The sequence below is a fragment of the Coptis chinensis genome, chromosome 1 (genome assembly GCF_015680905.1).
Source record: "Coptis chinensis isolate HL-2020 chromosome 1, ASM1568090v1, whole genome shotgun sequence".
NCBI lineage: Eukaryota > Viridiplantae > Streptophyta > Magnoliopsida > Ranunculales > Ranunculaceae > Coptis > Coptis chinensis.
In genome coordinates, this window is record NC_141456.1 from 2,730,466 (window position 1) to 2,744,786 (window position 14,321).

The 14,321-nt window shown below is 36.4% G+C and overlaps 2 protein-coding genes across 2 annotated transcripts; one reads left to right on the forward strand and one right to left on the reverse strand.

Annotated features, from left to right (window-relative positions):
- Positions 1-3,807: 3,807 nt before the first annotated feature.
- Positions 3,808-6,617, forward strand: OCT1 (organic cation/carnitine transporter1). The gene is made up of 2 exons (XM_086604463.1): positions 3,808-4,287; positions 5,166-6,617. The coding sequence occupies exons 1-2, from the start codon at positions 3,864-3,866 to the stop codon at positions 6,356-6,358; spliced, it is 1,617 nt and encodes a 538-aa protein (XP_086460589.1). The 5' UTR covers positions 3,808-3,863; the 3' UTR covers positions 6,359-6,617.
- Positions 6,618-7,057: 440 nt separating this feature from the next.
- On the reverse strand, positions 7,058-11,232 carry LOC147521285 (polyamine oxidase 5-like). Its single transcript, XM_086604522.1, has 10 exons — positions 10,820-11,232; positions 9,992-10,107; positions 9,802-9,890; positions 9,484-9,597; positions 9,261-9,348; positions 9,101-9,186; positions 8,882-8,984; positions 8,673-8,770; positions 7,865-8,294; positions 7,058-7,503 (listed from the first exon to the last, which is right to left on the reverse strand). Exons 1-10 carry the CDS (start codon positions 10,842-10,844, stop codon positions 7,189-7,191), a joined length of 1,464 nt encoding a protein of 487 aa, XP_086460648.1. The 5' UTR covers positions 10,845-11,232; the 3' UTR covers positions 7,058-7,188.
- Positions 11,233-14,321: the final 3,089 nt, after the last annotated feature.

The window sequence follows — 14,321 nt, forward strand, 5'->3', positions numbered from 1 at the left end:
GGGTAGATCTGGTTGGGGTAACATTCACAAGAACTATGACGAGGAGTTGGTTGGTGCTGCAGCTGGTGGGATGGGCATAACCACAAACTTTATGGCAGAAAATCATGCAATAGTTGAAGGGATCAAGAAAGGTATTGCACTAGGTTGGGCAAGCATATGGGTGGAAACCGATTCATCTTCAGTTGCTCTTGCATTCCAATCTGACAGGGTACACTGGAAGCTCAAGGACAAATCGGACGATCTCAAGAAGCGAGCAATATGGATTAACATCACTTCCACCTGGCGTGAGGTTAACTTTGGAGCAGATTGCCTATCTAAGTTTGGAGCAACTTTAGCAAAGAACAATGAAACATGGTGGAATGAGAAACCTGATCTCTTGCATAGGATTGAAAATCCAAACACCACGTATTTCAGATTTGTGACTGTAAAGGCGTGATTCAGCTTTCCTTTACAAATACAGTCGGAGGGGAACTAAAAAGGGTTATTATTGGGACCGAGTTCGGCTTAGGAGCGAACTACCTACGTATCTTGCTCTCGATTTGTGAGAGAGAGAAGAATCAGGTCTGGCGTAGTTCATGGGAGGGGTATTTATAGATGTTCAGAATGAATCCTCGCTCACTACGTGTAAAGTGCATCACCAACGTGGGGTCTAGATCAAGGAGGCGTGCGAGACTTGTCTTTATAGGCCTGCTGTGATGATGGAAATTAGTAGTCTGGGCAAGTAGCTTGCGGCAGTGGTCAGTAGCTGGTGGCAGTGATCCGTGCATGTGCCTCTTTGTTCATGATTGCTTCTAGAAGGCAAGCTGAGTCACGTTATAGCCTGGTTCGCGTACTGGGGCGAACTGTGCTAGAACGTTCTCTTAGCTTACAGGTGCGATCTGGTTCCCCAAATCGGTGTGATATTTCCACCGTGCTGAGTACGCGCTTGATATTCCTAAAGGGGGATATCGCTCCCTTACAGTGATATAGAAACTTGACTTTTGTAACATTTCCATTATTTTATTAATCAATTAACTTTTAACAAAGGAAAAAAAAAAACGCGCCGCAAACGACCCCTGGAGGAGATTCCTAGTTCAGCCACTTATGCCAAGCAATAAAACTTCAAACTATTAAAAATAAATAAATAAACAAACAAATAAATAATGACAATTTCGATATACAAGAATACACGATCAAACATCGGGAGAGTGCCTCACAAGTTAGATTAAAATACATTGATATTTCTCGGCATACCATGCCATCACCGAGGACGACAGCTTTGTATGCTGCACGTAGAATTAATGTTATGATCCTAGCTAGTTAAGTAATTATAATTAGCTTTAGCTTTAGCTTTCTGCCCTTGTAGAAGCATAAAGATTCTTGGACACAAAGTTATAGCAATGTCATGTACATACTGTACAGTTTCATCACTAATTAAGCTTAAAAAGAGTCTTTTCAGAATCTTCTTCTCCACTAAGATTCCATGGCTCTGGTTCATCAGTTGCAATTTAATCGAATATACTAAAAAAGAAATCGCATTTGAATGAACAGAATGTGGGTTGTTAATCGTAAGCAACCACTGAACACAGTGTAACAACAATAATTAAGCAAGAACAGGGGTAATTAAGCTCACGCATACGTACATGCATGTTGGATATCCTAGTCAACACTAATTGTCGGAATTTGAGAGCCACAAGAATTGTCTCAGAGGCTCAGAGCAATTGTTTAATTACATCATTTTTATTAATTAACTAATTCACTTTCGAGGTATGACAAAGCAAGCACCAAGATATAGAACTATTCAATGCGCATCAAGTAGATCTCAAAGACCATCGAAAATAGTGGTCAGCTATCGGAGCAGAAATCTTTTACTATTTTAAAAATCGGGAGCCCCATCTACAGTGCTGTAATAGTGATTAAAAAAATGTTTTGCCCTTATAATTATGTGATAACTACAAATTTATTCCTAAACCGAAAACAAAATCAAAAAAATAAATACTGCATACAAACAGGTTAAATAAGTAATTCAATTTTTGTAGATTATTTTATAGAATGGGACTAGAGGTGCGTAGCACCTGCATCAGACTAGTCTATATAAAATATTTTGTGTTTTTTTTTTTTTTTAAAAAAAAAAAGTTACCTATGGGTAGAACTTTTGAATTTGTATGACCAAAAATTAGGTGGTGTAACTTTTAGGACCAATCAAATGATAATCTATAATTTTTGTTACAAAACCAAACTAATTACAGGGAGCCGGATAAGACTAACTCAAATAGTGTAAATTAATATATTTTTTTCCAAAAATATCCTTCTCTAATTTTTATTTTATTTTTATTTTTATTTATTTTTTTATACTGATAACGAATTTTATAAATAATTAGGACAAGCGTGCAACAAGCTGCACTGCAAGTCCTCTATGAATATCAAATCCTATCCTAGCTTCTAAAAACAAACTTATTATAACCAGCTGTCATAACGTTACTGTCCATAATTTTCTGAAGTCTCTTGAGGAGCTCAACCGACTATTATTCAAAGAAACTGAAAGTGTCGAAACTAAATAGAATTAAACAATGTTGGTTAGCCTTGCAAACTTTTTCATGTGTCTCTATTTTTCTTGTCACTGCTCTCTTAGCTGCTTCTCCCACCTCAAAGTCACTATTCCCCAACCCCACCAACAGAGAGACTTCAGTAACATATTATCAACACATGCATGTTTTTCTTCATACCAACTGTAAATCAAGACTATCCGCAGGCCGAAATATCGATATGCCCTAATTTAGACCATCCACAGGCCGAATTGAAATGTCGATCTGCCCTCATTCAGATCAGTGAGAAAATTAATAGGAGTTTATTTCTTTACTTGTACTCTAAGCTTCCAAAATGCATTACACAAAATGTCTCTAACATTATCATATCGGTATTTAAAACCCGAAAAATGTCTACAATGTGATGCATAGTCCCCATAAGCATCTAATCTATTCTTTTTGCATACAAGGCAAATACCACCATCATATATATTTATTTATTTATTTATTTTCCCGGTAACAACTAACAACCTTATTCTTTTTCAAATCTAAGAATCCGAAAAATAATTCACTCAAATATTCTCACCTCTACATCCATTCTCTTCTTTCTCTCTTAGTCAGTCATCTTATTCACTTCAATTTGTAGTAGAGCTGTAGAGAAGAGAAAGATATATGCATTTATCAATTTACACCAATAATTAACCAGCAAAATATTTATTAGTTTCCAAATATAATAAATTAATAAGGGCAATACGTTAAACTGTTCAAGAAAAGAAAAGAGAGTAGATAGCAAGTTAAAATTTTACTTAATTAAGCTTCTTCCCCATCCATTTTCTTTAACACTCCTCCATTAATCCTTCAAAATGTTTTTATATAAGTTTAGAATGAACTCAGACCTGCCCCATTTTCCTTGATTATTGTCCTTGACCAGAAGTGCTAGCTAGTATATCATTTTGTCTAATATAACACTGTGTCATAAACTTTATTATAAATTATATTCTCTCTACGATATTGTACGATATCTCTTATCTAGGTGAATATCCCCTAGTTTACATTGATATAGTTAAATCTCAGCCATCTGTAACAACTTTTTCATTGACAAAAGCCTCCTACTATCGAACGACAGGTACTGTGCATTTCAGACGTATACTCATGTAGTCATGCAACATAAAGTCATAAAGTAGCTGGTGGACACCTACTCCCATGCCCCAAGTTCACAACTCATAAGCCAAAAAAAATTGAAAAGACAAAGAAATCCTGTCAGTGTGGCCGCGCCTATATATAGAGAGAGACCACAGACAATTTCAATTACACTACTGCAACTACGTACTGCACACAAACTAAAGAAAGAAAACTCTAATGGAGGAACAACAAGGTCTAGTTTTCCATGATGTTGAAGGAGAAACAAAATTAAGTGCAATCAAATGCTGCAATCAAATAACAAAATTAGAGCTAACAGTTGATGAGGTGATAGAAGAATATGTCGGGTCTTTCGGCTTTTCACAACTCCTTCACGTCTTCTTTGTTTCTTTAGCTTGGATTTTCGACTCGCAGAACACTATGGTCACCATTTTCAGTGATGCTCAGCCATCATGGACATGCAAAGGTGGTGGTGACTGGTGCAATAAGGGTCCAGCCAATTCAATGTGTGGGCTCGAGCCAGGGACTTGGGAATGGACCATGGGAAGTAGTAGTTCCACTATAGCTGAGTGGGGACTTGTTTGCGAACATAAATTTCGTGCTGGGATACCTGCTTCTTTGTTCTTCCTTGGCTCTCTTCTGGGTATGTTTTCCATAAGAATTTGTTGCCTTGTTGGCCAATTATTCTGCTTGTTTTGATTTATTAGCATAGGTAAAACAGCTAGCTAGTCGCATAACCTAATCTCTTCGCATAAAAAAATTGTCTGTTTTTTCAGTATAATTATTTACCCCGGCCAATGCAAGAACAAGTTGGCCGAAAACGTCTACACTACAGTCTGTATCCAAGAACATCCTGTCTAACAACAAAATTCTATATAGAACAAATCCTAAATTAATTTCATGTAGGGCCATTATGTTTGTTTGCGAAAAATACAAATTTATATTAATATGATACAATACCTCTACCCTCTTGATCTGAATCTCTGTTAGAAATGCAGAAATGGTCTGATTCACTTGAATAAAACCTTCCGTATGTTAAAACTCAAAAAATGTGCAAGTGATGTGCTTCTTCAGTGGTAAAGCATGAGTGTGGCAATGTTTCCACGATGAAGTCATGACATATCGTGTGTCCCGTGCACGTTTTGATGGTTTTAAGATGAGATACGCAGGCCAAATATCTTCTAGCTTGCATGTTGCAATAACTACGTGGCGCACAAACTTGCCCTCTCTCTTTTCTACCGGCCAAAATAGCTGTTGATTTATCATATCAGACCCCTGATTTTGGATAAATATCATTGTTATATGATAATATATCAGAGTACATTGAATTCCTGAGCAAAAAACACAACTCAAACCCAATTGAAAAAGCCACGACTTACTGGGACTAAAAATTCACACATATAAATCATGAGATAGTGGTACTTAAGTTGTAATAAGACTATGAACATCAAATACAGTAAAAATTCTGTTTTAATTCTTCAAAATGTTTTGATCTTCTTAAGTGTGTTGTTTTGTTTGCAGGCTGTGTGTTTTATGGACACGTTGCTGATCAATATTTAGGAAGAAAGAAGGCTGTGCTTGTTTCATGCCTACTTTCATCCTTAACTTCTTTCCTTACATCCATGTCGCCAAATGTGTGGATCTATGCCCTCCTCAGATTCTCCAACGGCTTTGCCCGATCAGGCATTGGAATCTGTTGCCTTGTGCTGTCAACTGAAGCTGTAGGACGAAAGTGGCGCGGCCAAGTTGGTCAATATGGTTTCTTCTTCTTCACATTAGGCTTCTTTTCCCTACCATTGATCGCTTACCCTGCAAGAGCAAACTGGAGAAGTATATACATTGTGATCTCACTGCTCCCACTGATATACTCCATCACAGTACTCCCCTTCGTGTCTGAATCACCGCGTTGGCTTATAGTTAAGGGAAGAACAAAAGAAGCAATGGAAGTTTTGAACAAGTTAGCACGGCTTAACGGAAAGAAATTACCGAAGAACTTAGTTATCTCAGTTCCTTTTGTTGAACCAAATACCACTACTAAGAGCATATGGTCTACAAAGTGGGCCGCAAAGAGAATGATCACTCTTATGCTTGCTGGTTTTGGAGTAGGATTTGTTTATTACGGATTTCAGTTGAATGTTGAAAACTTGGACTTCAACTTATACTTCACAGTTGCACTAAATGCTTTAATGGAAATTCCAGCAGTTTTTGTCGGCAGTGTTCTCTTAAGCTTCATTGACCGTCGTTTGCTTCTTTCTTCATCAGCTTTTCTCGCTGGAGTTTCATGCATTTTATGCATCTTCTTCTCTAGAAAGGACAATGAAGGGGTGAGTGAGCACAATGGATCAAAAGGAAGTTGGCTTCAATTATCAGCAGAAGCGGTGGGATTCATGGCAGCATCAACAACATTTGACGTGCTATATGTTTACTGTGTCGAGTTGTTCCCAACAAATGTTCGTAACTTTGCAGTGTCATTGTTGAGGCAAGCATTGATGTTGGGAGCTTCAATCGCCCCTCTTCTAGTCGTACTTGGGCGCTTGAGCTCATCGGTTTCATTCCTTATATTTGGGATTTTCGCAATATTTAGCGGCATTTTGACATTAATGTTGCCTGAGACTAGAAATTCTTCACTCTATGAAACATTAGAACAGCAAGAGGAAGAGGAGGAAAAACTAAGGGTAGGTCCTGATAATTGTTTGGAACTTGGTAAGCAATAAGGATTATCTTTTGTAGGTTTGCGCTAGTCCTAAGATTTCGCTGCTTGTATCAGTCCTGTAATTGCTTAAGAGATCTCTTGAACAGAACCTTTGTACCTTTTGGAATTTGAAATGATAAGAGTGACGACCAGAAGAAGACATTGGGGAAGGGAAGGGCTTGGCAGTGTCGTTTGCTCAGGGGAATAATACTAGATTCCCTTGTGAATATCCAACTGTACAAATTCATATGGATCCAATTAAAAAAGAAGACATTGTAACTTGTAAGAAGATTCTTCATATATTGGTTGACTTCCAAAGTTCGCGTAGAGATTAACATAAAAGGCAAGTGTTGTGACAAACTGACAATTCAAATTGAAGTTCAAACCATCTACAACAAAGCAAGAAGATCTTCACATCAAAGAATTCAAATAAAATTCCAAAACTTTCTAATAACCTTACAAAATCGGAGGGGACTTAGCTGATCCGGCTTTCTGACATAATAATAACCTTATGCGACTCATGCTGTGTTTGTCTTACTAGTTTCCCTTTCAGCTTATCAATGATGGAGACATTTGTATCACATGGTTTCGCTCGAGAAAGCTGTGGAATGAGCATAAAGCCACTCCTGAGATACTGGAGATACAAGGGGCTTGGGAGATACAGAATTCAGTCAATTATACAGCAGTTTGCCGTCTGAACACTGTTGGCAACAATTTCATCTCTCTGAACAAATTTTTGGCTAGTATTGATTGAATAAAATATTCAAGATTTAAAAATGAAAGGAAAACTTGACTTTTCCAATGAATTCATGAATCAAAAGTTTGAATAATACATCAACAAAAATAAATGGCTCACATCCTTGAGATCTGAAGTGGCACCATTGTTTCAATAGTTTCATCCCTTGAGGATGCGAGCTGTAACAGTTCAAAGTTACCAAATTGTTCCAATAGGTGCTTTCGACAATCTTCTGCCGCCAGCACTCCTGCTGAATATGCTCCATGAACTGAACCAGCATGGTCCATACTCGCAGCCTCTCCTCCGAAGAAGAGGTTACCAACCGGAGCCTGAAGCTTCTCATACAAATCAGGGGACTTGCCAACTAAATCGTTGGAATAGGAACCAAGAGAATCTGGATCTGTGCCCCACCTCGAAACAAGATACTGAATCTGTTGAGAAACCAAGTAATTCACCATTGAAATCATGTCACCATTGAAATTACGAAAAATAGAAAGGGGGGGACGGAGCAAAAGATGTAGCAACTTTCAGGCCACAGTAAGAACATAAGAAGCAACCAAAAACAAAGCAATTAACCATTTTCCTAAATGTCGCAAATCAACCAAGCAATGGAGGAGATGTTACAAGGGCCAAAGACATGGGGTCCTTTATAGTAGCAACTAGATATCCATTTCTACACCAAATATAGTTAATTGCTAACAAGTTTTCAAGTTTCCATAGTGTGTCATAATTTAATGACCAAACAAAAAATTTCACAAAACTTAGGGCTATTTTAAAAACCAGAAATCTTACCGGTTCAGTTGCATCAGCAAACATTTTCCTAAGCTGCAACATCACAAAATCAGCTGCGGCTTTATCAGACAACTTCTCTATGTCATAAGCAAACCGTCCAGCTGCCATATAAACTAGGACAGGTTGTCCTGTTGCTTTGTGAAGATTAAGGAAATAGCCACACGCGTATGATGTGGGTGCAACAATGCCTAAAAACTCGACATTTGGCCAAAAAGCTGTGTCAAAGCGCAAGGCGATCTTGTTCTCATTACCAACCCCCAGATCAGAAATTGCATCAATCTTCCACCCAGGTAGCTTAGGCTTGAACTCAATCAGATTGGCTTTTAGAACACCAAGTGGTACTGTTATAATAGCAGCATCAGCAACAAAAGATCTTCCATCTTCCACAGTCAGCATCACTCCGTTACCCCAGTTGGAAATTTGCTTTACCCTAGATATCAGAATTCACAAAAAGTGTACAGCAGTCAAAGGAAATAACCAAACCACTCCGTGAGATAAAATTATTAAACATCACAAACTACAGAACTCTGATATCCAGTTACATTATCAAATTCTGAACAAAAGCAACATCAAACAAGACGTTCCAACTGAAAGAATGAATGGACATGAGATGTTAATAATGTCAACACCCAATGCCAAAATAGAAATCTATTTTGGTTTCTATTGAGATTATTATATATAGGTATGTGTTATTTACTATACTCAACATGCTTTGAAGAGGAAGTTCGTACTAGCTATTTACTCTGAAGATGCAATTTCTCCTGATAAGGAAAAAGAATGAGGAGGGTAAGGAAATAGGCGAGCATACCTATGATTCAACCGTATATCGATATCTTTGGAAAGAGCCTGTATAACAGGGTAATATCCTTGCACCATAAGTCCATGACCGCCGGAAAGAACTTGTTCCTGTACTCCAGAAAACACAAACCAGATAAGCTTTGATAACCAAGATCAAGTGAGCTAACACTGAATTGGCAATAAAAATTGGGATAGCAAAATTTTGAGGGTGAAACTTACTTGGTCCCAGTTTTTCAACGATATCATATCTGCATCAGCAGCAAACCAAGCCTCCATTCTACATATGTACCATTGCAATACTTCATGGGCAAGCCCGTGTTGTCTACAAAAGCAGTAACTGGATATTTAAGATCAATTTATTTCACAATACAGAAAAGGACACTAAATACAAACTCATTTGCAATAACATCATCAATTCATCATCATAACACTGCATACCTCAAATCTGGATTCTGTTCCAAAACAATTGAAATGGCTTCAAGAACAGACATGTCTTCATTATGTTCATCTCTAACTTTCTCTGTCTGGACCAATCAAAAAATAAATAAATTCACTACTAATTAAACAAACCATCAAAAGTTCAAAGAAAAACAGGTACCTCTTCGAGGATTTTCTTAAATGTATCACCAACTTCAATGACCAGCCGTTGAGGGACTTGATAGCCATCCATATCAAAAAGCACGTAGCTGGAGATACAATCCAGACAGTCAAGAGATAAAATCTAAAATACACTGTTGGGAAACAAAAAATGGGCCTAACGCATCTATACGCCGTATGCACAGAGAATCCATATTACACATTTAAAGGGCAAGAGTCATTACCTTTCTAAATCGTGATCATATAGCACAGAGTTGTCACCACTAGTACGGTATAATGGTAGCCCTAAGCAACGGATAAGAGGAGCCAAGGAGTTCTCATTGCACGCACCATGTAACCTGAATTAACAACATAACCGAAAATTAAACATCACAGAATTCAAATAGTACCTCAGCAAAATTCAGTTAATATAGATGCACATATAAGAATTAAGAACTACTACTAGTTTTTTAAGAGATAAAAGTAACAAATAGCATGCTTACACATGTATTAGTCCAGATACAAATCATGCATTCACATATACGACCGATCGAATAACTCACCATGATGCACCCATATCAACCGGACAACCAAATGAATAGTCAGTATGAATACGCCCACCAAGTCTATCCCTTGATTCTAACAAGATCACCTGGACATGAATAAAACATTTTAAAAAAAAAAATGTAAGAACAGTCATAAGAAGCATAACAAGCACTACTTACATAACTCAGATATATTATAATGCATTACCTTAAAAGAAGCATTACATAGCGCACGGGCAGCTGCAATTCCTGAAATACCTCCACCTATCACAATGACCGAAGGAGGGGAAGGTTGTTGCCTCTCAAAGTGTGAGAAGAAAGTGCCTAATCATGGGGAAAATTCATTAGGAATTTCCAATTACATAAGATTTGAATCATGTTGAAAAGAAAGAAAGGAGATTGTCCTTCAATATATGGATAACCAAAAAAAAAATTGCCTTATCCCCCCCATACGAACAGAATGGGAATTATAAACCACAAGAATATCATATAATGATAAAGCAGGTACGATGTAGGACAAGTGACCTACTGCCGTGACAATAAGAGACTGTAAGTAAACGAAAAAAGAAACGCTATCACCAAGGACGTCTCCCAAATGAAAAAGAAAATGTTTGGAACATAACCCCGTGTACGCATCACTGCTAAAGGTCGATTGACTGAGGTAAGGAGACAGTTATTTGGTTGAATGCTCCTAGATGAAGTTTATTCTAAACATGTTTTACAATTAAATCAAAATAAATACTACACATTTCTCCTCATTTTTCATGAATTTATATTCTCTACCCGCGCTAGACTACGCCCACTATTTAAACTTTCTACAAGGCATTCCAATGATCTTGGGTCACATTATTCCTATATCTTACAATTCATTCAAGTTATCATAAAATGCTAGAGAAACATCATAACATTATAATTATAATCACACTGTGCACTTATACAAACTTGTGAGCATTCCAATAAAAAATTGACCAATAAAAAAGACATACATTCCACATGCAATCACCACAAAAACAAAATGAATAAATAAATTACTAACCATCAAGCAAGTCTTTAGTCTCCATGGAATTGAAGCAAAGAGGGGGTAAAACCGTAAAAGAAGATGAATTGAAGAAAATGAAAAAGAAAAAAATGAGTATTATGAAAATTGGTTTACGGTTTTATAGGAATCAAGAAATTAGAAATCAAGAAAAAATAATGATAAAGAATGAAAATTAAAAGGCCGGCAATAAAGCGGCTTGTTAAATTCGTTGCAAACCAACTCTTCCTCATAATAAGTAAGGACATGAAAAAGATGCAATCACAAACGAAGCCAGGGAGAATGATTGATTTTTTTTTTTTGTTTTTTTTTCCTTCACCTCGTTTTAACTTCTGTATATAAAACTCACACGTAGTAGTAGAGATTCATTTGTGTATGTGTTAGTACAAATATACCCTTTGAAGACTTATTATAAGAAGGTATCGGGAGGGGTACATATGGTTTAATATATACGGTATCAAATTAGAATCTGAACAGGTGATTTTAATCATTAGGGTGCCAGCTAGAATCTTCTAATTATTTACACGTTTATCGCATGTTCTTACCCGGAAAATAATAGCATGGTTGATGGATGGTTCGTGGATGTGGCGGTTGAAGAGTCTAGAGGTTTAGAATGATAATTTGACCATGCTTAAAAAAGCAGACAAGTGGCTGGGGTAGGATTGTCGTATATGACGAAACATGGTATTGGCGAATAGAAACAAGTGGCTGTTTTGGTTATATTGAGAAGAAGTGCTAGGAACTTTGAAACAAGAACTCGAGATCCCTACAACCGGGTACAGAGATCATTTTTGTAACCATGTTATCTCGCCGTTGATCCGAATCCGAGATGTGTGTGTGCCTCGATACCTGTGTGTGTGCTCCAAGATGTGTGTGGGTGCGTCGAGATACGAGATGTGTGTGTGTGGTACAGAGATCAATTTCTGTACCCGGTTATAGAGGAACCGGACTCTTGAAACAAACATAGTTTAGAGCATTCTTAATGCAACTGAAAAAGAGGGGGAATGCAGCTGAAAAAGAGGGGGATATGAAAATTTTTACCTTTTTTTTGTTCAAAATTAGTGCTCAATACAGAGGTGAAAAAGATAGTGACTATTTTTCTAAGTTATTTCAGAGTGAAGCCTTCCACCGAGATAGTGGCTGATTTGTAAATTTCATATAGGATATTGGATTTCGTCTGGTGTGTTTTTTTTTTAAATGGGGGATTTTTTTTTTCAGACGGAATGTTGGATTTCGTCTCGCATGATTTTTCGATTTTTTTTTTAAAATTTCAGACGGGATGTGTCATTCCGTGTTTTTTCAATTTTTACATTCAAACAGAATCTAATATCCCATCCGAAATTAATATTCACCTTTGCATTGGGCAGCTTCACCTTGTTTTTCATCAAAACGGTGATAAAATGGGGAAATACTGCCTACGTGGAGGTGATAAGAGGAGAAAAATATTGATTTGCATTGGGAATGCTCTTAGTATTTTCACAAATATTTATCGCATTTGTGTACCGTTTAACCGGAACTGGAACTAGAAAAAATCATAGTTCTAGTTCTTATTTTTAGAAATCATTTAAAAATGAGTACTAAAAAAACCAGATCATATAGAATCGGAATCGAACAGGAACCAAACGTAATCGTACTTTTAACATAAAAAATATAAAAACTCATTGTTCATTTATATATTATTAAATTTTATTTATTAGTGTAATATATATATGCAGTTTTATAATATTTAATGTTATAAATAATATAAAAATATAGTTTTATTTAACTTATTATTGAATGATTTAATTACTTATATGAATATTAAAAAAATAACTCGTTTGTGCGTTATTTATGTGTTTTTAGTATATATTTTTTAATAAAATCAATAAAAAATAGTGTAAATAGTAAATATCTTAAGAACTGAAATGAAGAACTGTAACTGGAAATACCCGGAAGGAACTGATGATTTTGGATATGGTTCTACAATTTTAAAAACTATAAAGAATCGGAACCATAATCGGAAACGTAAAATTAAATAGTTTTTAGTTTTTACAACATTGAGAACCGGACCAGAACCAGGCCGTTCACACCCATATTTGTGCCTTTTTAAATTGGATGATAGAAAGACTTGATAAAATATCTTTGGAGGGGTCACGGGTGCATCTTTTGGGTGTGGCAGCGAGGACAGATTGTCATGACTCATAAGGTGGTTGATGAATGATGAATTGAAGAATTGATGAAACAATAATATACCGCCACAAGTTTCCAGTTTTAAATTATTCTTAATTGTAAAACTTAGGCAGAGGGGAAGCACCTAAGTACCGTGTAAAGTTGTAATTAATAAATTGTTGGATGTTGTTGATATTGTAAATAAACCAGTTGATAATGGTTGGTGGTCAAAGTGGTCACGGAGAAACAACAAAATAATAAGAGTATATAACTGTAAACTGTGTAAGAGGAACAAAGAAAAATTGTTTGGGAAATTGTGAGGACTGATTAGGTCATTATTTGATTGCTCTGTCATTAACTCATATATTCTAGCAGCTGTGCAAAATATTGAATGTATTAGCCATATTCACAGATGGATCAGGTGTGTATTGGGTTAAAAGATAAGATCAACACCATTATATGTATTGGGCCCAGAAAATAGGCCTAAGACTATATTATGTCCCATGAAATAAACCTAAAGAGAGAAAGTGAGTAGATGAGATGAGAAAAGGGATATAAAAAGGAGGAGGGAGAATAGAAGAGAGAGTTCATAAGAGAAGCAGAGAGAGGGAGGGGTGAGGAGACCGGAGTGAACTACGGTGGCTTAATCCCAAAATTGATACATAGACAAACTAATTGGTGCTGTCAATAAAAAATAGAGCTTTAATACAAAAAAAGTTAAAGGTCGCGGTAATTGGGTGCGACATTGACGTTAGCCTGTTTGCCACATCCGAAAAATGTTGGGTCTTGGTTTGTTATTGTAAGTGGCATGCATTGTCAGTCTCACGATTGTTGCTGGACCTTTTAATGGGCCATTACTCACATTTAAAGACGAAGACACGTGGGGGCCCCCAATTTTTAAAAAACCCAAAAAATTACACTACAATTACAATTATAATTAGTACAAAAATTCATCAATATATAAATATATAAGATATATAAGGATTCCCTTCCAAAAAATTTGAGGGTAGTGTACTATTGCCCCTTCATATACCTTGCCCACCCTAACCCAAATTCATGGCTCTGTCCCTGCTCACATTGTTGCTGCTGCGCACTTTGTTGGGAAATGAAGTTTTTTGTAGTTTGTTAGGAGGTGCTATTTGGTATTGAACTGCTAAAGTATTGCACCTACAAGTGTTTTCTTTCAAATTTCTGAATCTATATGTCAATTTTAAATTTCATTGGGTTTTTATAAAGATATAATTATAACTAAAGGTGTTATTTAAAAAAAAAAAAAAAACAAACAAACAATAGTAAAGTTGGTAAAATCTTTGGGTTATGATACTAGGGGTTTGAACCCCGTTAGCATCAAATG

What these genes read in the sequence shown, in the direction of transcription:
- OCT1 (XM_086604463.1), top strand. Translation starts at nt 3,864, where the DNA reads ATGGAGGAACAACAAGGTCTAGTTTTCCATGATGTTGAAGGAGAAACA. An exon ending in CTTCCTTGGCTCTCTTCTGG is followed by an intron (nt 4,288 to 5,165) that starts GTATGTTTTCCA and finishes TTTTGTTTGCAG; the next exon opens with GCTGTGTGTTTTATGGACAC.
- LOC147521285 (XM_086604522.1), bottom strand. Translation starts at nt 10,844, where the DNA reads ATGGAGACTAAAGACTTGCTTGATG. An exon ending in TATGATCACGATTTAGAAAG is followed by an intron (nt 9,349 to 9,483) that starts GTAATGACTCTT and finishes TTGTATCTCCAG; the next exon opens with CTACGTGCTTTTTGATATGG. An exon ending in GAACAGAATCCAGATTTGAG is followed by an intron (nt 8,985 to 9,100) that starts GTATGCAGTGTT and finishes CTGCTTTTGTAG; the next exon opens with ACAACACGGGCTTGCCCATG.